The sequence below is a fragment of the Mytilus galloprovincialis genome, chromosome 4 (genome assembly GCF_965363235.1).
Source record: "Mytilus galloprovincialis chromosome 4, xbMytGall1.hap1.1, whole genome shotgun sequence".
Taxonomy (NCBI): domain Eukaryota; kingdom Metazoa; phylum Mollusca; class Bivalvia; order Mytilida; family Mytilidae; genus Mytilus; species Mytilus galloprovincialis.
In genome coordinates, this window is record NC_134841.1 from 26,118,123 (window position 1) to 26,144,902 (window position 26,780).

Consider the following 26,780-nt stretch of genomic DNA (forward strand, 5'->3'; position numbering starts at 1 on the left):
TATTACAATGATTAAGTTGGTACACAAAATTTAGTTTTAATGGAAGACTACTTATCATATACTAAATGTCACATTTTAAGTGTTTATTTTAGGGGATAATTAGCTCATAAATTGAGGTGTTCCTGAATTGGAGGAAGATTCTCAAAACAGAGTTTTACAGAAAAAAATGGAAAAGATCGTTTCACTCCCCGATCTCATGTAGCCCCTCGGACTTCATGTTTACTTTGAAAGTTGTTGACCTACAAATTAAAGTAATGCATGTTGATGTTTGAATCATCTACAGCAAACATCATTATGTTTAAATTTAACAAATACTATTTTTTCAAAGTGCACAATCTTTGAGAATGATTTAAATAACCAGTGAAGGATATCCCTGCTTATGCGTAGTGTGGCATTCCAACAATGACGTCACTATAAATTATAATGTAGGTTGGATATATTTAGAATATCTCGTCATACTGATTTTTCCGGATTGTAAAAGAAACGTAAATAGTGTAAAGGAGAGCTCAATATACGATAATTTCGAGAGAAACAGAAGGGAAATGTGTAAAAAAGTGTTTAAAGTCAATTTATTCATGTGTGTCTCCTCATCTCATCATTCTCAGTAAGATTTGTTGGAAGGGTTTTCCATACTATAAAAACAAAATGAATGATGTGAGGGAATGTCACTCTGGTCAACCCCATTGGGGATTGACGGCTTCCCCAAAAAATATTTGAATCAACTGACAAGCATCACTGAAATATTTGAATCAATGGACAAGAACCACTGAGATATTTGAATCAATGAATTTTTGATCAAGCATCACGGGTGAGATATATGAAAGACATTGACAAGCATCCCAGATATTACTGGTTATATGAGAGAATGTTTTAGTGAGTGCATTTTTAAGATATGTTGCATCTTGTATCCCCACTGTAAGAATGTAGCATTTGAAAGCTAAGTATATATAATATACATAATGGGTTCTAAATACATCTAGATTATTTTCAAGGATTTCTTGTATCAATAGTTATATATATTCTGATGCTCTTTTCACTTTATATATTTTTTCAAGTTAAACATTTTCTATACTTCATCTTTTAAATTAAAATCTAAAGGCAGACAGAACGCTGATAATATTGTTTATTAATAGAAACTTCACAGCAATAACTTCTCTAGTATTAACTAAAAATATTAATTTGCTTGTTATTCTCGCTGTAGGAACAGACTTTAAAAGATTTCAAAGAAGTAAAAATTTTCAACATCAAAATGAAATCTTTTTATTAGAAGTAGAAAGGTGGGATTAAGCAATAGTCTTGTTTTACAGAAATGTAATTAAGTTATATTGTTATTCTCATATATATTTGACATTTAAAACAAGTAAAGATGAACTTTACCAGTTCCTTAGAAAGAATAGAAAGGATTAGAGAAGTTTAGGTATCACATTTCTCCATTAGAGTCTAATTGGCATTAATTATTGTCTGACATGTTATTTTTACCAAATATTGACTGATTGCTGTGTTTTAAGTACATGGTACTTCTGTAACATTTGTCTAATGTCTTATAATATGGGTCGGTGTATGCCAAGTGTCAATTAACCCTATACTTTATATATGTCTACATATATTATTTAATTATTGTGATCCTGGGTTTTTCCATTAATGATTTTAATGTCCACTAAGAATCTGTAACAGAAATGGTATGAAAGCTAACAGCATCAATGGTTTGATATAAAGTAGAAATATTGATTTGTAATCCCACTAGACTACAGAGTACTCTGTACAATGTTATATTCATATTGATCACACTACTTCTTAATACAGCTTTTTAGCCTAAATACGCAAAAAATATATTCGCTGATAACTACATGATTATGTAAATCTGTCTGTGACATCTTTTTTCCAAGTATATATATACATGGGTACCTTACAACCATTGCTTTAACAGCTCTACATTAAATTGTTTACCACAAACCATGTGAAATCATCAACAACAACCAGAAACCATGAGAAATCAACAACATTAATACCAGAAACATCATTGAATCAGAAACCTTGATACACACCTTGCTAAAAAAAAATTGCGACTGACTATTAAATAAATGTATATACATTGAAATGAATCATTTAAAATAAGAATATTGCTATTAATTCTTTGCAAGTCTCTTTTCTAACTTTAAACACAAGATTTTCAAATTTTGGTCTGAGTCAATATTTAGTATTTTCCTTGGTTTTGGTATTGCTATTTTTATCTACTGTTGAGATGTAATTTGTCAAGCTGCTATGGAGCTGTTTTCCCTAATCAATACCTACGTATAAGATACAAATTACCTATAGTTTATATACTGCTTTAGGTTAAGTGTTCATTAACCTCTAACTCAGTAAAAATACACATATAATTAACAAACAGCCAGATGTGTACTTTAAGCTTCCAACTTCATGTTTCTTAAATAAAAATTCATTTCAGAGTTGTTTTTCAAGTCTAGAAAACCTTGATTTTAGTTTCTTCATTAATATGTTTAAAGAACCTGATTATCTAAGGTCAGATTCTTTGTTTTATATTGATCTTTATAAAAAGGAAGTTATATTCTATCTTATCCATTATCCTTCATAAAAAATATTAACTTGTTAAAAGTAGTAATTTTATTGAACATTATGACGTCAGGCACCATATGAACCTTGGCTGTCAGATTCTTATTACCACAGTTCAAATGATTTTATCTGGTTCAAATGATTTCAAAGTTGAATTGTTATCAGAGCCAGTAATATTTGCTATTCTGATAAAGTTCTGAGTGTAAAGAACTGTCAGCTGCTGAGATACAGGTGTTTTACGCAATACTTTCATAATAATGTTCATTTCATAATGATGTTTTATCAATGAATTAAAGAAAAACACCACAGATATGCCCTTCATGCAGCGAATTCATTTCTTTACTGTTATGAATCAGAATTAATGGTTATAATTTGAAGTTGCAGTTTTCTAACAAAATACAAAATAAAGTTTCCCCCTACTTAATCATTATTGACATATCAAACATGCATATCCTTCTGAAAATTACATGAAAAACAAAACATATTTAATTGCCTGCCTAAAGCCAGAATTTGGCTTTCTTTGACAAATATAAATATGAATGGAGTGGAGTTTATTAAAGCTTGTTGTGACCAAATTTATGACTTGAGGATAAGTACTTATCAGTACTAGAAAGTACCAGTTAGTAGAAAGTCTGACTAAGTAACCACTGATAAGATAAGACAGTACCTATCTATAAATATTAGCACATGACACAATAAACTTATTCAATATTAACATATGGTAAACATGCTAATTAGAAAAGAACTTCATTAATTAGATATACCGGTAAGAAGATGTGGTATGAGTGCCAATGAGACTACTCTCCATCCAAGTCACAATTTGATCAAGTAAACCATTGATTAAGACTGAATAATTGAGACAGTTATAGCTGACTAGGACCTTAATCTTTGTATGAACTCTGCTGAGAACTATAACATGCTTAACTTTATGATGTAAACTGTCTACCATTCTCAGCTTTATTCTACACTTGTCAGTATAATCAACTATCCCATAGACTAGGTGTCTCAAAGGTCACTCTTGGTTTAAGCAATATCTATCACCTACAGATTGTGTGTCTGAAAGGTTATTCTTGATTTAAAAAGAAATCATCATATACAGATTATGCATCTGAAAGGTTCATTCTTGGTTTAGACACAATGTACCACCAGTAAGACCTGTTTCTGAGGGCATGTATTTGATCAATTCGGAAGGTGTCAAAAGTCAGGAATCATAACCAAAACATTTGATACTGATATTGACTAGTCTGTCTTAACCAAATGATTGCATTGACAAACAACATAGGCGGATCCAGGGGGGGGGGCTGGGGGGCCCTGGCCCCCCTTTCGTGGGAAAAATTTGGTTGATTATATAGGGAATCATTGAAGCATGACTGGAGCGGGCCCCCCCACCCCTTAGGAAAAGTTCTGGATCCGCCACTGAACAATGAATTGTAATTTTTGATCTTTAGATCATCTAACACGGTCATAGGATTTTTAAATTACATAAAATAGGTACCCGCTTATGATGAAATCCAGCCTGCTTTACTGACATCATCATACTATAAGCAGGGGAGAACCTTCCCCTCCCCCCCCCCCTGTTTATTACAACTATACCTACCAAGTACCACATTCTGGACCATTTTGGATCATTGAACTCATAATTATGTGGAAAATAAATGTCTCTTTTTACCCTCTTCTTTATAACTTGCTGCTCTAACCAATGCACCTACAAAATATAAAACCACACATACTTTTTAAACATTTTAACACACATAACTTGCTGTCTAAATCAATCTACATATGAAGTACAAGAGTGTTTTTTTCAGACAGTATATTTGCTGCTAAGAACATTTTATGTACCAGAAGCTCATTCTAAAGAAAGCTAATCTTATAAAAGAGGAATAATTTAGATTTATGAGATATTAAAATGATTTAAGCTGATCTGGTCTACATTTAAGTTAAGGGTACCAGTAAATTGTACTCTGTCAGCAATATCCCATTTATAATTACAATTAAGTTTGGTTTCTTCTATTGAATGATTGTTGCTTGCTTTACAGCCAGTGTGTAATGTATTTGAATCTTTGCATCCTATTTATATGTTTATCACCAAGAAAACTTTTACAAATGTATACTTAGTATATGTGTTTATGAACATGATGACACCCATTTCCATACCCAAGTGTCGATAATCACTTTCCAAAAGAAGCAAATTTTTAAATGTATTAACTATTTGGAACCTGGTTTTTAATAGGCTTGTAAAGACTAAAAATTTGTACAGAAATAGTTGACATTTTTGTATAAATTATACACTATTAAAGTCAAACTTGATTTAAAAGTGCAAAATGAAAAATTTTCATGACTGTTCAAACAATGTGCCTATTATTTTTTTTTATTGATAAACAAAATGCCTACACTTACTAAAACATCTGTCAAAAGGTCTACTTAAAGTATCAAATAAAATGACTAATGTTTAGTAATCTTTTCTATAATAGGTAAAACATTATAGAAAAGTCATGCCCTGATCATATTTACCTCAATTTATATTTTAGAACCTGACATACATGTGCAAAACATGGTTGAAAATTATATGTTCTTCAAGGTTTTATGTCTTTGACATGACTGACACATGTTATTCCTTTCATTTCATAACCTTATTTAAACAGAAAGAAATTTATTGAAAAATATCAATGAGATGGCAACACAACATCACAACAAACTATTTTGCTTAGGGTTAGGGTATTAGCCAAATTTATACCAGACTCAAATATCTTTGATACATTTCTTATAGAGGCAACAAAACTTTAATAAATGAAGAGGAAATTTTAAATAATTTGATTAAAATTGCTGCAAATAGTTAGCCTGTAAGAGAGATTCAAATTAATTTCAAAATCAAAGTATGCTTCCCAAAAATCCAAAACCCAGCCCTATAAATTCTTAATAAAGATGTACAGATTAGTAAATGATTACTAATGTAGAACCTGGTGTTCAGATGTATAAATATAAAATATGTATTAAAATATACAGAGAATTACAACTGGCTTGCAAATTTCTCTTAAAAAACTTTATTAATTGGTTTGACCTGACAGGGCCTGAACAGTGGACAGAGCCTACAACCTTCCTCCCTGAAGGTGAGCAAACTAACATGAAGTCAAGTTTTATATGAAAATGAAAGGATTTAACATCTTCAAAAGTCTCCTGGATCTTTTTTTCTTTTCCCCATCTCTTTTATCTAATACATTTGTAACTGCGCAACAAAAACAATAGATTCTGTAGAATTCTACAGAGATATAATGCCAGGTATTCAGTTTATTGTAGAATGATTACCCCAGTGTGATATTGTCAAGGGATTACCCCATCATCTATCTAAACATCGCTGACATTAACACACAAGTTCAAACAAAAACACTGCCATTAATGTAGATCAGCAAAAATCAACCAACTTTCTCTACTACACTATCATGTCAAATAAAAACAAGAATAGAACTCTTAATGGACTGTTAAATTAAAATACCATACATTATTTCACAGTGAATAATGCAATACCAATCTTGCAAACAATGTTCAAGTATGTAAGGATTTATATATCTGATAGTATATGCATAATACAGTGAAGATCAAAGTATAACATTAGAAGTTTAATGTAGATGATAGGATCTGAGAACAGCAAGACCTATACACACATCATCAGGCTGTTATAAAATAGTATTGATCGAAAAAATCTGCAAAATAGTAAAAACAGATCTTCTTACAGCATCACTTTGTGGATAGAGTTTCTCCCCTGGGGATCTCTCTACCTAGGACACAAAAAAGTGTTACCTCCTGGCATCCCATCAGTCAATAAGTAGGTGATGATATATGTAAAACTTGATTTTTAAAGAGGTAAGCAGACTGTAATAAGAATAAACAGTTTAGTATACATACTATGTACCTGTAATATTTAAGACTGGATGAGATGCGGTTTGCCGATGAGGCACCCATCATACAAATTCATAAAATACGAAGTTTATTGACAATTCAAAGTTATTTTTATCTCTTTTTGATTTGGGTTTTATTCAGAATAAAAATTGTTTTTTGGTTTTCATTTTTATTTGATATTGCACCTATAAACACGATAAGGTAGTTGCTATCAGATCTATATAAATTCTTATCACAAGGCAAAACTCTACTTTCAACCTTCCTATTTTCTAATGAAGTCTGAAGATGCGCATCCTGTTGAAAAAAAAATGATCATAATTTTGTGAATTGATAAGATTGAAGAGGAAATTGATAATTATATCTCAGTCAGTTCTGCTTGTATCAGATACTACTTCTAAAATATACATATTGTATAAGAGTGAAATAGATTAATATGTAATTGATTTTTGTTTACATTAAATGTTATAGAAGTTATTTACTAGTACAAATGTAGTATTGAAATTTTTTTCAGAAAGTTCTCAGTTAAACAAAGATACACAAGGACTTTGCAATGCAATATAGTTGTTTTTAAACTTAGTTTTTAATATGCATAAGAGTGAACGACTCGAGAAAACTGTGGTCATGTTCAAAGAAGAAATCGATCAATGTAAAACTGGGTTTTTTTTGTAGATTTGGCTAGAGAAACAAAGGGTTTTGTGTAAATGTGGAGCAGAACAGATGCTGGCAGGTTCATTGTGACATAGGGCTCATCAGATCAGTACATGTATATGTAGGAAAATAATGTTTTACACAAGATAAGATACCTGTTTGATAAAATGATATGAAGAATTAGGAACTCATGGGAAAAACTGAAGAAACAGGTGTCCAATTATGTAGACTGACTTGTAGGACCCAAATACAGGTTTTTGCACAGATAACCATAAAGTTTACACAATATGATCCCTAATTGAATCAAATTCTAAGCTTCTGAAAACCTGACAGAGAACTATAGAATTTTATAAAAAAAAAAGGTCATTTAATAGGGGCCTTGATCAATGAACCTGCCACTTAATGGCATAAAATTGAATGATTGTAAGGAGTTTCATGATTTCAATATGATAGATTGCTGTAAGCAAACCCTGTAGTTAATACTAATAATAGGACTTGTTGTCAATGCTGAACTACAGGAAACATGGAATTGTTATTCATAGAATGTAGCAAATGTCGACGTTACTAGACGATTTCAATGCCAAATATAAGGACAAATTCAATTTGAGAGCTTCAAATTAACTTTCTACTATTTGTTATTTTTGTCTCCTCTTTAACTGCAAGCATTAATGATATTACTTCTTCAATCAGATGGAATAAACAGTGGGAAGCCAAAGGAATGCCTGAATTAATAAGATAACATTGAGTTATATAAGAATGTTGACAATCAACAGATGGTTCTGTTTGTATTTTACTAAGGTTGATGTAAGATGTACTTGTAAATGATCATCTCTACTAATTGTGCCAAAATAAAGAATCATTAACAGCCAATGATACAGCTGTCAAACAACCACAAAAAAATACACTTCCTGGTATAAGAACTGGGCCAAAATGCTGTATAGTTGTTAAACTGTTCAATTAATTAGGACCATGTAGGCTCCCATGCACATTTTTTTTAAGTCAGGAACGGCTGTTAGTCTGGTAAAATTTTGTGATCTTGACACAAACACATATGCATATATAAATTGCCATCACTTATAACAAATTATTCATTAGAATTCATCTTATTTTGATGCAAACTTTTAACTAGATGTGTCAAAGCGACAAGAATGGCCCCGTCCCAAAAAGTTGAAAAATCTGCAATTTCAATAACCCATGTGGACACAAACATGATGATGGTAGTCTCACATATCAAAAATCAGCTCAAAATCTGGAGGGGTATAGAAAAAAAATCTGTACAACTATGATTTTCAATAATTTATCCAAGTCCAAACCTGTAATTTCAGCAAAAATTAGCGAAGCGGAACAAAACTTATACTTGATCTGTAACTCATCATGGTTAACTCACATACCAAAAATCAGCCCAATATCTGAAGGCGTTTAGAGAAAAAGTCTGTTTAACTGTAATTTTCAACAATTTCTCAAAGTCCAAAGTCTGTAATTTCGGCAAAAATTACTGGAGCGGAACAAAACTTAAACTTGATCTATAACTCATCATGGTTAACTCACATACAAAAATCAGCCAAATATCTGAAGGCGTTTAGAAAAAAAACTCTGTATAATGGTTTGTTGCGGAATGACAGAATTCGGGAATTAGGGAATATCAGAATAACGAAATATCTGAATTACGGATTACGGAATTACAGACGAGGGTAAAACTATATGGCACCAACAACTTCATTGCGGGGCCATAAAAATTACGGACCATAAAACCAAAATAATTCTCAAAGTTATAAAGGGTCATTACTCCTTTAAAATTTTGTGATCTATGAGAAAAAATATTTCCATAATTAAGCAGACTCTACAAAAATTAAATCTTACAGGCCTTTGTCGGATGCTATAAAATTAAAATTTTAATCTTCATATATTTCATTCATTAAAACACAAAATGACAGTAATTGTTTGACAAGTGTATGTTATTACTGTATGAGAAAGCAATTTTTAAGGATATTTTCCTTCAAATAAAAAGTAAATTTAATTTAATTATCAATCTGACATTGACAAATTAATTCATGAAAGTTTAGATCATTCATAAGATAGAATAAATGTCTTAATATAGAAATGTATTCAAGTAACTTATAAATTTATATGAAACCAAAGTTCAAGCACAAAAAATGAAATTGAAGGACCAAAGTTTATCATTCAAATCTAAGAGATAAAGAAAATGCTTATATAATTAGAATGTCCTTGTCACAGGATACACAAAATTGAAGCAAAATAATTATAATTTTTTTTCTCTGTCATTTTTTATCTGCTCTGATAATACTAAATGTGTATAATAATGATAAACAACCTAGTCTCAGGTGAGTTCATCAACTATAAAGTTACCAGACTTACTAATTTATAAAACTTTATGGCACAGAAGAAAAGCTGCAGCCTCCCTCAACCGACTCCTTTGAGAGAATAGAAGAAACAAAAGTAACATGGTTCGAATATTCTGACTTGGCATAGACTTACAATGTACAAACATATGATGTATTATCAATCAGACTTTTTAACTATTGTGTTTGGTTTGGTAAAAAGTAACTTGCCACTGGACATAATGTACAACAGAAAATAGTAAGATCATCAGATGATACTAAAGTACAAACTGTTTGAATTTAGTTATGATTAAAACTTTTCCTAAACTTTTTGATGGGGAACAATCAGCAATTATTGCATTTCTTATAATACATGTAACCCCATCCATTCATTAATATTTATCAATTTTCAGTCACATTTTTATCTGATATTTCTAGTACAAATATGGTCTATAGAACTGAACAATATATCTGACAGGCAATAGAAAATATAAATAAATCTGTTTATTTGATCTTCACATGCTTTAAATATTTACCAATAATCCTATAAAATATGGCATTCTCATTCAATACTTAACAAATTAATATAATAAAGGCTATGAATAAATCATCTCTTATTTACTTTCCTTTTATTACAAGTAAGGTTTTTAACAATGAAGCTAGATTAATTTTTAAGTGTAGGATGATCTTAGCGTGTGGCAGTCGTGCTCAACTGATTTAGGACTGTACCCTAACACCCATGCTATTATGAAACATGCACCCTTCTGACAAAATTTAAATTAACTATCAAAAGTTGTCCTAATCATTGATACATTTAGGAAATTAGTTAAACCATTGCAGGCCAGGGTTTAATATGAACAGTCAGACATCAATAATCAACAGGAACACAAGACTACAGCCGATCCATGACTGATTCTGGCACCAACGCAGCACAATCGGTAGAACGGCACTAATCAACAGATATCAATGTCAAAGCTTAAATTTGTTGAGCTAACTTTCATCCTTTAAGTCAATTAACAAAATGAATTTTGTTCTCGTTACAATTCCATGATCTTTGTTCACAACCAATCGATTGTCAGTTTCCAAATGTAAAAGCATGGCAGAACTACATTTGTTTTAATGTCAGAATTTGTTTTCACTGGGATTCAGTTGATTTTTCCAATAAAGACTTCAAATACAATTTGTATAGAATATTCTACTTCAGTTCAGCTTTTACTCTACTTGCCAACGTTTGTAGAGTAGATTAACAATTATTGAACTGTTAATGAACTGAGTTTCAGCATGCACCTACACTAAATACCTTAATCTTTTTAGATTGAACATATGGGTTTATTTACAGGACTTTTTCAAATTCACCATTTATCGAGAAACATTATTCATTAATATTTTTCTAAATTACAAAATGTTAGCTTGCAAAACATGAAAAAAAGTGTGTGGTTGTCTTTGCTTATTTATCTTATTGCTATTTTTTTTTTGTTCTACTAATTTCATCTTGTTGCAAACTTTAGTTAGTCTTTGCTGAATAAGAAATAAGTTAGTTCAAGGATTGTGGTTCCAGAGATAAATCAGCTGCATAAATTCATTGAAATGTGTAAAACCAGTGTTCTTCATACAAATTTCATATAGCATCTTTTTGAATAGGGAATTTTGAATTACCATCCATCTTTTTTCTATAAATTATAGCATCACACCTATTACACAATCTATAAGAGAATCCTTTCAGATAGCATCACATTACCATGATACTAAAAGGCCTGGGGAGAACACTTGTAAAAGGAACATCTTATTTTATCATTTTTAAATGTTATTTGAATTTCTTTCCTTGGCAACTTGTACTTAGTTCAAGGACAGACTAACGATGTTGTTAGTAACTATATATATCATTTCTGATCTCATAGTCCTACATGTATCAAAGCTGGTAAAAACTCCCATCATCATGATACACGTATCTTTGGCAGTATATATAGTTCAGGTAATGATGGAAGATGCTTGGTAATTTCTTGGTTGTTTCATACATGCATATCTGTACAAAGGACTAAATTGACAATCAGACTATCTTCTATTCCATCAAAAAAGTGTGAGAACTTACATTTGATTCTTGTTCTAATATTAAAGAACCTTAGTGAGCATGCTCACATACCCCACGTCCCCACATTGTCGTTGGAGAAATTAAATAAGTATAAGAAAAAAAAATTGTATAAGAAAAAATATTGAATAATAATTTCCTGTCAATCCTTATTATCTACAAAATTTCATGAAATTATGTTGTGTGTTTTCAGAGGAGTTGAGATGACAAACTGTTGCAGAAGTACTTTGAAGCAAATAAGTTCAAAGGGGCATAACTCCTAGAAAAAAATTGAATCGCAATTTCCCGTCGATATGCACAACTACATAGTATGTCCTTATTATCTGAAAAGGTTTCGTGAAATTCTGTTGTGTGGTTTGAGAGGAGTTGCGATGACAAGAAACAGGACTGACGGACGGACGGGTCAAAAACATTATACCCTCCGTTGCATGGGGTATAATAAGGTTTTATGGTAGAAAGGTCTAAGAACTTACATTTGATTCTTGTTCTAAGGTTTTACGGTAGAAAGGCCTAAGAACTTATATTTGATTCTTGTTCTAATTATAAGGTTTTACGATAGAAAGGCCTAAGAACTTACATTTGATTCTTGTTCTAAGGTTTTATGGTAGAAAGGTCTGAGAACTTACATTTGATTCTTGTTCTAAGGTTTTATGGTAGAAAGGCCTAAGAACTTATATTTGATTCTAGTTCTAAGGTTCTATGGTAGAAAGGCCTAAGAACTTACATTTGATTCTTGTTCTCAGGTTTTATGGCAGAAAGGCCTAAGAATTTATATTTGATTCTTGTTCTAAGGTTTTATGGTAGGAAGGTCTGACAACTTACATTTGATTCTTGTTCTAAGGTTTTATGGTAGAAAGAACTGGAATACACTGATCGTTTGGCAACTTTTCTGTGTTGGAAAGTATAGTAGTCTGGCATTATCTGTAAAAAGACAAACATACATAAATTATATAGATACATAAATCTATTTTATTCAGTTTTGTTATGTTTAAATTTTTCATCAGTCTATTTTTTAAAACTCTTTCTACATCAAAGAGAAAAAAAGTATTATTATTACTTATACTGAATTGCATGATGCTGATACATAACAAATAACAAATGTTATATTGAAAATAATGAACTGTTGCATGTTGATGAAAACAAGGATGCCATCAAAGCAGTTAAGACAATTGCAGTATTAAAAAAAAAATAACACCTATTTTCTTGTAATATTATGCTCTAACTACATGTATGAACCTTTTAAAAAGTTTAAACCTAAAGTATAATGATAAAATTTATAAAGTAATTAGATTGAAAGCAAGACAAATTCTAGATATAACCCATCTTCTTTAAATAATAGATATCCCATGGAAAAGCAATACTTATAACACAATGGTATAATGAGAATTAAACATTTAAACAACAAAAGCTATTTCTGACATATTTTCTTGACAATTCAAATCATTTACACAATTGTCTTACTACAAACCTTACACAAGAAAATCTATAAATTTTGTAAATATACCACTTTGGATGATATAAATCTATTAACATACATTGTTAATAAATCATATTTTTGTGCATATTTTGATAAGACAACATCTAAAAGACAATTACTGTGGATTCATTTATTTTCATGTGTATCAATTTTTGTGGAATGAGGAAAACTTGCATTTTCATGGATGTTCAATTTTGTGGATTTGCCAATCTCTGCATACAAAGCCTACTGGTATATAAAATTTGTAATTTTTTAAACATTTGAATTCGTGGTTCCACTAGTACAGTACCCATGTAAGCCACAAGAAAATAGCGTTTATACAAATGTATGAGCTGTTTTCAATCATTAATGTATATATATATAAGTTTGGAGACAACTAATCATAGATCGATTGATAATTCATAAAAGAACCCACTCCCAATTCTTTAATCTCAAAATTCTTTCTTATTTTTAGTATACATCAATATTTGTATTGATTAGAAAGGGTAAAAAACATATTAACAAATTTACAGTGATCCCATTATAAATTTTACTGCCCAGACCCTGATCACGAATATAGATGATAATACTCATCAGCAGATTGAGAGTAAAAAAAATAATAACATGGTTAATTGATCCCTCCAGGAGTATTTAAATTTGAATGTAGATTTGTTGAAACAGCAGTTTCCACCAATCAATACTATCAAAGTAAAATTGCCAACTATCCTGTATAAAATGCTGTCAAAGACTGTAACCAATATATTTTCCCTTATTTCCATATCACAAATCAAATTACACAAAGACTAACAGAGTGATCGATAATTTATATGCCAACATCTGGCTCTGTGTTTTATACCACAATTGATTCCTGGGAATGCCACAGATCTTCTGTGTCTGTATTAATGTTTTCATCTTAATAGGACAAAGAGACCAGCATTTGTCAGAGAAAAATTGAATGTTAGAGTGAACTTCATAACAAAAAGCTTTTAGCATTACTTTCTTGTCTTGGGACTGTATATACATGTAATAAATTTGTTATAATTTCATCTATTTTAATAAATATCGGCCATATTTAGTTCATAGCAATATTTATAGTGTTTAGTATATGGACTTTGATCAAATTTATTATAATTCATATCATCCACACACAAAAAACTTGGATAGCCAAAATATATACATGTATATGGACCATAATTTGCTATTGGGCTCCGTTTCCTATAATTATAGAAAAGTGATAAAATGTGAATTACTGTAAGAAAAGTTGTAACTACATCTAAAGATGCCATTATTTTTATCAACATACAAGTGTGTGCTACTCTTCCCTAGAAAAAAAATAGAAATTAACAAATTTCAAAGATTATACGACCGTATTTGTGTGTCGTTTCTCGCGTTACTTTTCGCGTCCGAAGTGCATAACGCTGACTAATTTATAGATAATCGTCACCGGCAAATTCGTAATTTTTGCTTTAAAATAACAAAGAACATCGACCAATAAGAATAGTGAGAAGAAAATGCCGAGAACTATAAGTATTTCTTTAGCAGATGTAAGAACACTGTCGTTATTTTGGTTTCCCATTTCGTAACGCACATTTTAGATGGTTTAATCTGCTTTGTTGTAAAAGAATTCTTTGCAACAATATGCAAATACAAACTCTCGCGAGATGTTCAAACAGGTAAATCAGAGATGATTTACATTCTTGTTTTGATCTTCGTAATAATTAAGTTAGAAAATGACGTTATCGTTATGCGTTACATTTCACACGAAACAGAAGTCCATTTATTTATTAAAATTGTTTTTGTCGTTAAGTTCTAATCATTTCCGGTCATACGTGAAACATGTGACTAACATGTGATCACGCCCATACAGCCGGATATACGAAATACTAGGTCTAAACATTGTATTTGTTTCCAACGGGATGTAAGCAAACATAATCTGTAGGCTTGTTTCGTCTTGTTTAAAAAAGGAAAATACAATTTTCAAAGAGATTGCGCCGGGGGTCTATTATTTTTCCTATGTGCATAATGTTACATACGATCTTGTGTGAAAATAAATGCCCAATGACTTGACAAAATCGATTTCAGATTTGACCGACGTTTTAACACACTTCGTTTCCCAATAACGATGTAAAGGGTCCTTGGAAAATTCAATCGAAATTACGTCTCCTATCATGGTGCCGATGTTCGTTGGATTGATTTAGCTTCAGCAGTAAATATTACTGGATATTTTAAGTGAATAAAGATAATTTAATAAAAAAATACATGTTAATGTACCGTTACACTTGGAATGTACAAAGTTGGTATCTTTGTCACAATTTTTAATTAATTTTTTTTATTCATGTTCTGCAAACACTTATCAGAAACGCAATAAACTTGTCAAAGGAAAAGTAAACTTTTACCATGCATGACTTGAAAGGAAGAACTTTATTGATTTTAGCCCACTAAAGTAGGTTAAAATGTGTAAACCATGTAGATGGTGTACAGGTCACAAATATCACATGGTGCCTATTTTAAATATGCTAATTCCAAGTTAAAAGTTGTTTTCTTTACTGGATTTAAAGAATTTTACATTACCAATGATTTGGAATAAATTGTATATAACTGGAATTTCAAAACCAAATATAAATACATTTTTTTGGCTAAAACATCAAGATACAACGATTATGGTATCCTGTATTAATGAAGAAAATACGGAAATTCCTGAATAAATTGTACTAATTGTTTTCAAAACAAGCACATATTTAGGAGTTTTATAATACTGTTACATTTAAGATGGATTTTAAGAAAAAGTATACTGTTCAGATCATTTTAAGCAGATTTTGCAATAAAATAAAACTAAAAAAATGCTTTCGGTTTCTTATGGTTTCCTGTCGCGTTTAAAAAAACCTTTAATTTAACATTGAAAATAGATTTTAAATATTAACATGAAGCAAGTAACACTAGTAATGGTGTTCATTTATGTCTTTTGAAACATATTGTGCAAAATAAAGAAAATAAAGATTGGTTTCCTGTTTTGTTTCCCGTCACGTAAACGGTGAATTAAAATGCATTAATTTTTTCTCGAAAAACTCAATTGTTCCATTAATACTATTCTAACATCAACACAACCCACAGAATAAAAGTTAAAGTTTTAGAACTTATAAAAAAGGATACAAAAAGAAACCAAAGGCCGAATACCAAATTATGGTCCATATGTATTATAGTATCTATGAAGTTATCTTGATTATTTTTCTGATAGCCTTTTGTGTAGCAGGAAATATTTTCTTTGTATATGCTCATGTATGTCATAACAAAAACAAAAATATTTTCATCCATTCATGATTTAGATTTGAACATTACATGTATAGTATAATACATGCATATATACATTAAACACAGACATGAACAAAAAACTTCAAATTTCATTATTTTTAACTTAAACCAACAATTAAATTGCAGCACACATTTAATAATGAATTCAAATAATAAATTACAAATGTTCCACTGTCAATTTTTTTTTCAGTTGTATGTGTAAATTATTAAGGATTAACTTTGAATGAATATCCATTCTAACTATACGTTTGTACATTTCATTCATTTTTATTTATTTACATAAATGAACATGGGTTGAGACACCCTTGCACTGCAATTCTACTTGACTTTAGACTTGATGCGAAATGACATCTCTCCTTTAAATTCTTTAAAACCACACCAAACAGAAAACTAGGGATATAAGTAAATAAACTGGCCTTACTATAAATAAACTTATTACATTTATATTGAGGGTGCAGGATTTTCTCCCTGTGTTGAAAACCCATTGGTGCCTTTCGGCTGTTTTCTGCTCTTTTGTCAAGTTATTGTCTCTTAGACACATTCCCCATTTCCATTTTCAATTTTATAAGTCAATAGTTTTCAGTATGAGTATTCACTAAGTGGAAATGAGGGTTTGTATTAAAGAGAGATTCTACTACCAGTGGTTAAAGAAGAAGGTGTATAATCATTCTAATACTTGGAAGAATCTATTGACCATGACCAAGTAAGTATGTACAATGTAGATACAGCCTTAAAATACATATCCCTGGTTCATCTAAATCAAAGATTATTACTAAAATGTGTCTGACAGGATTTTTATTATACATTGTATAACCTTTGTCCTCATACTCATTTCATGAGATGGGATGATATGTATTGCCTAGGTAAACATTATAATTTACATAAACATGATAAACACAAACATTTTTGTACATATACACTGTAAATGTACCATTAAATATAACTTATTTATAGAATTTGAAATGTGGAAAGTGCAGTTTGTCTTTGTTACTAATTTGTCACTGTCAAGTCATCTATACCATACATTAAAGACCACACAAGTATGCATCTACTATGTAAATCTTTTTATCAATGGATATGTATGGATTTAACACCTGTGAAATTTAGGAGGTGGTTATTTTAAAATAAATTGCATACAATACATAATATATATATTTAAAGATACATGTACATCTGTAACTAAATCATATTCATCTCCAATAACAGAAGAAATACGTACAACAGTCCACTAAAGAGAGACAGAACAAATAATCACATCTCCTTAAACAATGAAAATTGCAGTATTCAAAAAACATTCTTTAAAATCTTCTTTAAAATTTTAAATAAGCAAGACTTTGAGTTGTTTTACATTGTCATTTCGGGGCCTTTTATATCTGACTATGCGGTATGGGCTTTGTTCATTGTTGAAGGCCGTACAGTGACCTATAGTTGTTAATTTCTGTGTTATTTTTGGTCTCTTTTGGAGAGTTGTCTCATTGGCAATCATACCACATCTTCTTTTTTATATTTAACTCCTGAAAAAATTACCTTCAGAGTGTTTTAAACTAACTTTATATCATGTCTGTACTCTGTAGGACTAAATATATAATAAAGAGCACATGGTCGCTATTTCAACTAATAAAGTTCCATAACTCGTTAATGTCAAAACAGAATTTAGTTTACAAAAAACGTAAAGAAACTTATTCTTATAGATTTAAACAAGTCACCTAAGTTTAGTGAAAACTATTCGAAGTATTTTTGAGTGAATGTCTGAAAACTAACAAGAAATCCAGTCTGAATTCCCCCCTCCCTTTTATTATAATAAAATCCAATTTTAAACACAAAAAACAAACATTTCGAGTAAAATGTAAAATTTCTAAAAAAAAAAAAGAAAGGGAGCTTACTTCAACCGATATGAACAATTCACAAAAGTTTCATGGAAATTGGTTCTATAGTGTTTTTTGAGTTAATGTAAATGACGAACAGACAGACGGACAATGGTTACAGTTCACCTTTAATTATAATATCTTTAACATAAATATATAATTATATATACGATCAGTTATATGTAAATGCATCACATTTCACTATAAATATACATTTGTAAACAAGTAGATAAAGGAGAAATTATGGTTAGATAGGGAGGGAGGGTGGCAAATACATGCAGTATACCAAACTAAATTTGTCCTTACTATCTCTTAAATAACTAACGTCATATTGGTCAAGCGCAGTCTTCACACTTAAACACAAATCCTTCAGCCACTGCTTGTAAAAAGGGCTTTTAAAATTCTTCTGTACAAGCAAACAGAATCCAACTAAAATTTTCGAAATTTATTTCAATTTATAAAATATCTTGTGCATTCCATATGCCTGTTTACGGGTAGTAATATGGTAAAGATATGGAAACCAATTCCAAGATAAGGAAAGATATATATATATTTATGTATACTTCTGAATATTTTGTGACTTGTGAATGATTTACGAAAACTTGTGTAATCCATCCACATGATCCATCAGGTTATAATATATTATAAAATAACATCCTTCATAAAATTAAGTGTGTGTGATAAGCTTAGTTAAAATTATTTGTACTTCTTCAATCTCATGTATTTTATTTTTTAAATTTTTAAGAGAAATAAAATGTATTGGGTTTACCATAATATGATGTACATTGTACCATACTAATATTGTACACACACAGCATTATGTTCAATGAAATTTATTGTGAATATTAACATGATTGATTAATACATTACAGTATTACTTTGAACATGTCCATCAAAACTGATCATGAGTCTAATTAATTAAGGAATTCCCTCAGAATTATAACATGTATAAATTCTCCATTCTTGAGATTCTTAACAAAGTTTTGAAAAACATGCATCTCATACATCTTTCCTTATCTTGGAATTGGTTTCCATAGAAATAAGAAAGGTTCCAAACAAACAATATTCTTAATCAAAGCAGCTTCAGATAGAAACATAAACAAAGAAATGGGATTCTCAGCTTTATCATCAAATCCTTAGAGTAAACATTTAATGTGTTCGTTTTGGATGATATTCATGTTACATGCATCATCTCTTTTACAATACACATGGTGTATGTCAAATAAAAATGTAATAAAATTATAGAATGTAGATACACAGGTTTTTTTCAATCTCATGTTTTTATCAAATTTACCTTTTAGTTTTTTATCAATTAATATAGAGTTTATTTTTTTTATACTTATGTTTGACACATATATGATTTTAAATAATTTCAAATGAGGTTATATACAAATGTAAATATACATAGTCATTGTATGAGTACATCTATACACAGGATATATGTTTCTTAAATCATTTCCAATAAGGTAATTTACAAATGTATGCACTAAATTATTTTGTAATATCTAGCCTTTGTAAGTCTTGTATGATTTTTAATTTTAGTTTCTTTTATATATTTCAGAATTTAGTATGATGGTCCATTATCACTGAACTACATGTAGTATACATTTTTGTTTAGGGGCCAGCTGAAGCACACCTCCATTCACCATTTCCATTCTCAATTTTATAACATGATTGTAGTATTTTTAACATAATTTGAATTTTCATTAATTAAAAAATGTATGTAAATGATGTAAAATTATCTAAAAATCAGTAACACTAAGTTTGATTACTATCTAGAAATCTAATTTAATCTTCTGAAGAATATGATTTTTAATATGATTAAAATGCTGAATTCAATATTAATTTGACACTAAAAATGTTCAGTTACATTTTGATACATGCCCTTTTTTTTTTATTATTGAACAATAAATTATCTTTATGTACAAAATTAATGAATGTAATAAAAAAAAATATGTTTACAGCCTTTCTTATATTTTGTTATAAGATTTTACTTATTATTTCAACCTGGATGCTTCTTCTTTCGTAATTCCCTCCTGTTTTACTTTAGGTGCACTCGGATGAGACCGATAAATATATTTGTATATAATTATAACCAAGGATCAAGGACGTATAACTAACATCTAATATACGTCCTTGAAAGGATGCACACATTTCAGTTTTCAGTAAACTGAATTGAAAAAAAAACAAGCATGTAAAAAAAAAAATACAACACAGCTACAGTACATTTTAAAGATTTTTTTAGACAGCACATTTATATAATAAACAGACTTGTAATAAATTGTATTGAGTCTTTTTGAACCAAACTCACCTCAGAAACATAAGCAAAGCCATGTCTTAGAGCAAGATCTTTTGCAGCTCTTTCACCCCCTGTCAAATGAACAGCCCACTGATCTGTGTAATGTTGTATTCCGCAAGAAACTTTAAATAAAATAACTCCAAAAATGAATGTGGTGCAGTGCATTTTCATGACAGATTAAAATAACGGTAACGTCACTTCAATATTAAAAATCGAAAAAATGGAAATCAATGTTGAACAGTTGAAAGACTTCAAAGAATCACTGGAATGGTTAAGAGCGGGTCACTAGAAATGAATTGTCTGATAACAAAAGCGGACTTTGAGTAAACAGACCCATTCCAGTCAATTGTACAAACATTCAACCGTATTCCATCTTTCAATATCAACTGCTTTTAGTATCAATATATGTTTTCCTTGGACTGATCGTGTGCTTAGGTGCTGTGATCAGCGATAATTCACGATAATGCTTATTGACGTTTGTTTGGCCTCCAGGTGGCGTAAAATTGTACCGGAAATGACCTTCTTTCAAAACAGTATCAAAGTACAGAAACGTAACTAACACAGAATACGAGAAAAGGTAGAAATGTTTATATGCATTCGTCACCAATGGCTGGGATTATCACTCTGATATTATTGTCGACTTACATAATGCACATTTTAAAGCAGAGTGTTCACACATGTTTGATTTTAAATAACAGCTTTGAGAAAACCCCTTATTAACAATTTCCCTAATGACCAATAACAAAATTTTAAAATTAGAAGACCATGATGGCTGATAATGATAACAAATATATGTATAAAAAAAAGCATTTAGCAATACCAAAAGTTATTGTTCATTTCAGGGAGGACAAGTAGTTCCTGCTGCACAAATGGCACACAGAGTTGCTATTTGCAAAAAAAGATCCGTTGAATAAAAGTGGATGTTATTGTGGCTACGACACTGCTGAAGTGTAACATATCCGTGGTCCGTATCTCAACAACCAACCAACCCATGATGGCATTTGTAAAACGTTCGAATCGATGTCTTAAAAAATGTATACATATATTGAAATGCCTGGTTCAATAGCTCAAGTTACGTGTAAGCAGCAAACCTCTACCAACGAAATCAATATAGGAAACGCAATCACTCGAATATCACAAACTGGGAAGTATATCGTTCCATGTGGTGACGCTGTTGAGTGTTGTAACATAGAAAAGAGGGGGGGCAAGGGGGTCCCAATAACAGCAAAACAGCAAATTGATTTGGCTCATAACAGATAACAAGGAATTAAAATGGACAAAAACAGATAACAGTAAATGAAATATTAAAATAATTTTGTCTTTGACAAATCAGTATTTCTTATTACGGATATAATCCTTTGTAATGCATTCCATTTTTATGACTATGTTTTTAGTATTAATTTATGTATCTAGAATGTGTTTAAATTACTACTCAATATATTATAATATTTTTTATACGCTCGTTTACGGAACGTATTATGGTATACTGTTGTCCGTCTGTTGTCAACATGTCGGACATTAACTCAAAAACTCTTTAACCATTTGCATTAAACTTTGGGAAATTGGTTATATCTATTGACGTGAGCTCCTTTTTTTTTCTTTTTTTTTATATAAATTTTAGATTTTAAGTTTCTGGGTAATGGGTTTTTATTCAATAAAATTGGTGTTTTTTTTTCTCAGTTTTCTGATAATATCTGAAAAATCTTTCACAAAGCAAGGAATTTTGGTGAATTGTTTATATCTATTAACATGAGGTAACTTTCAATTTTTATAAATTTTAGATTTTACGTTTCCGAGTTAACGGGTTTTAATAATTAAAAAGGGGTGATTTTCCAGTTTTCAGACATTAACACAAAAATGTTTTCAGCAGTACTCATGAAACGTTGGTGTATTGTTTATATATATTGACTGAAGCTCCCTTTGTCAAAAAAGTGACCTAAAAGAGTTTGAATATTCTGACTTTTTCTAAATGACCATTTAATGAGGTGTGTGAATTTTTCTTAATAAAACTTTGAGGCAAAGTGGTAAATAGGGTAGAAAAATCAAAAGCCCCAATTATAAGCATGCAATTTATCAAGTACTTCGAACGAATTTTGACACTCTAAAAGCAATTTATTCCACTATTTTCAAAGGCCTTATTTGGAGGTATGTTTTGTCACATGATTTTGTAGAACTGGGCATGCCCAGTTTTACAATTGTCTGTTGAACTGGGCATGCATTGATTTACAATTTTCATATGATCTGTACGTTATGCACAATTCTCCAGGAAATTGTACAAACGAGCAGTTCATATATATGCATGTAAAACAATGAAGCCTAGATCATCAAACAATTGTAAAACTGTGCATGCTGATGCACGTTAAGGCATGCAACCAGGTCCATCATACAATTGTTAAACTGTGCATTCGTTTATAATATGGAATGCACAGTTTTACCTAAGTTTGTTGAAATGGGCGTGCATTGTTTAACAATTTTCATACGATCTGTACATCATGCACGATTCCCCAGAAAATTGTGAAAACGAGCAGTTCATATATATGCATGTAAAACAATGAAGCCTAGATCATCAAACAATTGTAAAACTGTGCATGCTGATGCACGTTAAGGCATGCAACCAGGTCCATCATACAATTGTAAAACTGTGCATTCGTTTATAATATGGAATGCACAGTTTTACCTAAGTTTGTTGAAATGAGCGTGCATTGTTTAACAATTTTCATACGATCTGTACATCATGCACGATTCCCCAGAAAATTGTACAAGTGAGCAGTTCATACATGCATATAAAACAATGACTCCTAGATCTTCAAACAATTGTTAAACTATGCGTGCGTTTATTATTATGGAATGCACGATTTTACCAAAGTTTGTTGAACTGGGCATGCATTGTTTTACAATTTTCATATGATCTATACATTATGCACAATTCCCCAGGAAATTGTACAAGAGAGCAGTTCATACATGCATATAAAACAATGACTCCTAGATCTTCAAACAATTGTTAAACTATGCGTTCGTTTATTATTATGGAATGCGCAGTTTTACCAAAGTTTGTTGAACTGGGCATGCATTTTTTAACAATTTTCATATGATCTGTACATCATGCACAATTCCCCAGGAAATTGTACAAGTGAGCAGTTCATACATGCATATAAAACAATGAAGTCTAGATCATCAAATAATTGTTAAACTGTGCATTCGTTTATTATTATGGTATGCACAGTTTTACCTAAGTTTGTTGAAGTGGGCGTGCATTGTTTTACAATTTTCATACGATCTGTACATCATGCACAATTCCCCAGGAAATTGTACAAGTGAGCAGGTCATACATGCATATAAAACAATGAAGCCTAGATCATCAAACAATTGTTAAACTATGCGTTCGTTTATTATTATGGAATGCGCAGTTTTACCAAAATTTGTTGAACTTGGCATGCCATCCATCTGGAAATCTGCACCGCATACTTCCCAACAAGGGTTAGAATCCCGACTCAAAATCGAAACAGGTAATTTTATTATTTCCTTCGTCATTTGTTTGGACAGTTACATGAAGCCGACTTGCGTTGCTGAAATCATTCACGTGCGGCATCTTTTCCGAGTACATGTTTAAATATACTTAATCGGCAATGAGTATAGCGCCTTCGTTTGTTTAAAGTTTCAATGATCATTTTCATTTAAAAAAAAGAATGTATACTAAATGAAAATGAATAAGACGAAAAACCAAACCTTGTTTTCCGGACTAATATTTCACACGCGTCGATTCCGAATCTAATTTTCCAACTGTCTTACTCGGTTGAACAAATTTTGAAACGTGTATGGATATGATGTTGTTTCTTTCGTGAGCGGTGAAGACGTTTTTAGTAAATATGGTGAAAATGTACCACAATTTCAATTACCATATATAAAACGAATCATGTTTAAATGAATTGTCCTTTAAAATAATATCATTTGTATATACATGAATAAAAAACTAATAAGTAAACTTTCGAGAACTATTTTCTTTCGCGCATTTTGCGTAATTTGTTAGTTATTCGGTTACCCCCTGGAAGAGTTTCGGTAGTTATCACAAATTCGATTGATCCCATGTCTGGAAAAAATTACGATTAATTGACACCTGATTAAAATTAACACATACAGTAATAATTGCATTTAACTACATTCATAAGTGTCAAACACTTATCATTTGATCATGTGATTCCATGCAGTGTCAGAATTGCAACCCGCAAATTCTGAAGCTAATTATAAAGTGCGAACTATGTAGATTAAAAGGGATTTTGAAAAGGACTAATCACTAATTTAATAACTTTATAATCTGGTGTGGGAACAACAAAGTTTTTATTTAGTTAACTTTAGGATGTACTTAGGTGAAATTTAAAATTGATAAGTATAATCTGGAAGAGCAATAAATAGTATCAATATAAGCAAAACAAATATTGATAGCTCTTTTTCGAGATATTGGATTTTCAACATATGGCGGGAAATGACTGACTCGGATTTTTACCTTATATTTGCAATGGTTATATTTGGATATCAATACAAAAAAGAACATCAAGAATCTGCCTTAATTTGGTAAATGACCTTTTATGAACTTTCATGTCTTCTAAGAAAAAAAAATAATGGGTGGTATGTGTCAAAATAATTTTACATTGTATTGCAGGGGAAAACACCAAGAAGTCCGAATATCTTACACAAATTCTAAAACCTCACCTAAAAATCTAAACATTTTTGCTTTCTTTATGTTTATTGACCAATATAGCACAGAAACTTAACAATTGCTGTACGCAAAGATTTTTATTATACAAAATTTATCCTTGCCGTGCGTTACTGTATATATATTTGTTTTGCCCTCTTAAAGCCAGGCAAATGTTAGTAATATGGCCCGAGAACACAGTTATTTAGTAGTGCATTTCATTTAGACAATAAATTCAAATTAAAAAAATCGAACCTGCTCTTTCTCAAAAAGAATTCTACAGTGTAGTATACTACCAGTGAGACAATTGATATCAAAATTATAGAAACTTCTACCAGCTCTAACTCAAAATATTGACAAATCTGTGTTAAGGGGGTGTAAAATTCAGTTTGACAGCTTCAGACGTGATAAAATTTGACTTCAGCACCCAATTTTTTTACATGTAATTACATCCCCCTACTTAATATTTCATGCATTTAATATCAAGAAATAAATTGGGAAAGTGTATCAAATAAAACATGCAAGTTATACACTGTTTACACTAGGGACTATAAAGTATTTGGCAGTTGTCTCAATTGGCAATCATACCACAATTCCTTTAAAGGGGCACTAGCTATCAAATTCATTGTAACCGATTTGACTCAAATTCTCATATTTGGTTTATAACAATGTAAAACATTTATCCAAACTATCAAAAGTCTAAAATAAACAGTTTACAGAGCATGGGGTAGATTATATATAGGTTCGTTTCGTGTGTATTTTAGTCCAGACGCCATCTAATTAACTATCGATTTGACCTCAGATGACCATATAAGCGATGTAAACAAAACAAAAGATACGAATAGATTAAACGAACACGTGCAATTGTATTTTTATAGGTCTGTTTGATTTTATTTTATAGATTAAAAATAGATGTTTCTCATTCTTTTTAACCATATAAGAATGATTTTATGTGCATCGAATTAGTAATCAAATGGTTTACCGTAGTTTCACTTTCATTGTTGACATTCTTTTTCTTTAAATAACCTGTACACGTACAATGCATGCGTTGTCAATCTCTAGCTAGGGGTTAACTTGAAGTTCACATGAATACCGGTTAGAATGATGATGACGTTTTCACTTGCAAGTGAATCAGTCAAAAATTATGTTTAATCGCTTATTTCAACAAAATTAAAGGAAATTGATTGCTAAAAGCAAATCATTATTTCATTATTCCAATTTGATTAATGATTGATCTAAAAAAAATCATACTTTATTTTTTTATATATATCGTAGCTAGTGCCCCTTTAATACTTTTATAGGATATTAATTTTTCTAAGTATCAAAAAACGAGTTTTTTTAAATGTGTAATTTTGTTTATCTCGCAGTCAGTCTGCTATTGTAAAAATAAAAAAATACACAAATATTTTGTTCTTTTTGTATACGTACATGAATGTGTATCTTTCTTTAACGGTTGATTGATTGGTCTGTATTTGAAAGCAACTTTTAACACGGGACGTGATATTTCGTAGCGGTCAGTGTACAATATATAATATATAACTGAAGCCCTCCTCCATGTGCTTAATTTATTCGGTGTGTTAAATTGAAGACCCATTGTTGGCCTTTGACTGTTTTTCTGCTCCT

The 26,780-nt window shown here is 30.5% G+C and overlaps 1 protein-coding gene across 3 annotated transcripts in view; it reads right to left on the reverse strand.

Moving 5' to 3' along the window:
* The window catches only part of LOC143071708 (furin-like protease kpc-1), a 77,921-nt gene extending 56,953 nt beyond the window's left edge, over positions 1-20,968 (reverse strand). Inside the window, exons 1-3 of one of the 3 annotated variants that reach the window (XM_076246200.1) lie at positions 20,480-20,968; positions 12,361-12,459; positions 4,169-4,276 (exon numbers count right to left, since the gene is read on the reverse strand). In XM_076246200.1, coding sequence (XP_076102315.1) covers positions 4,169-4,276; positions 12,361-12,459; positions 20,480-20,638 — 366 coding nt within the window. In that variant the 5' untranslated portion in view covers positions 20,639-20,968. Of the gene's footprint in view, positions 1-4,168; positions 4,277-12,115; positions 12,162-12,360; positions 12,460-20,479 lie in introns of those variants that run through there. The other 2 variants (XM_076246202.1, XM_076246201.1) reach the window with 2 other exon arrangements.
* Between the last annotated feature and the right edge of the window lie 5,812 nt (positions 20,969-26,780).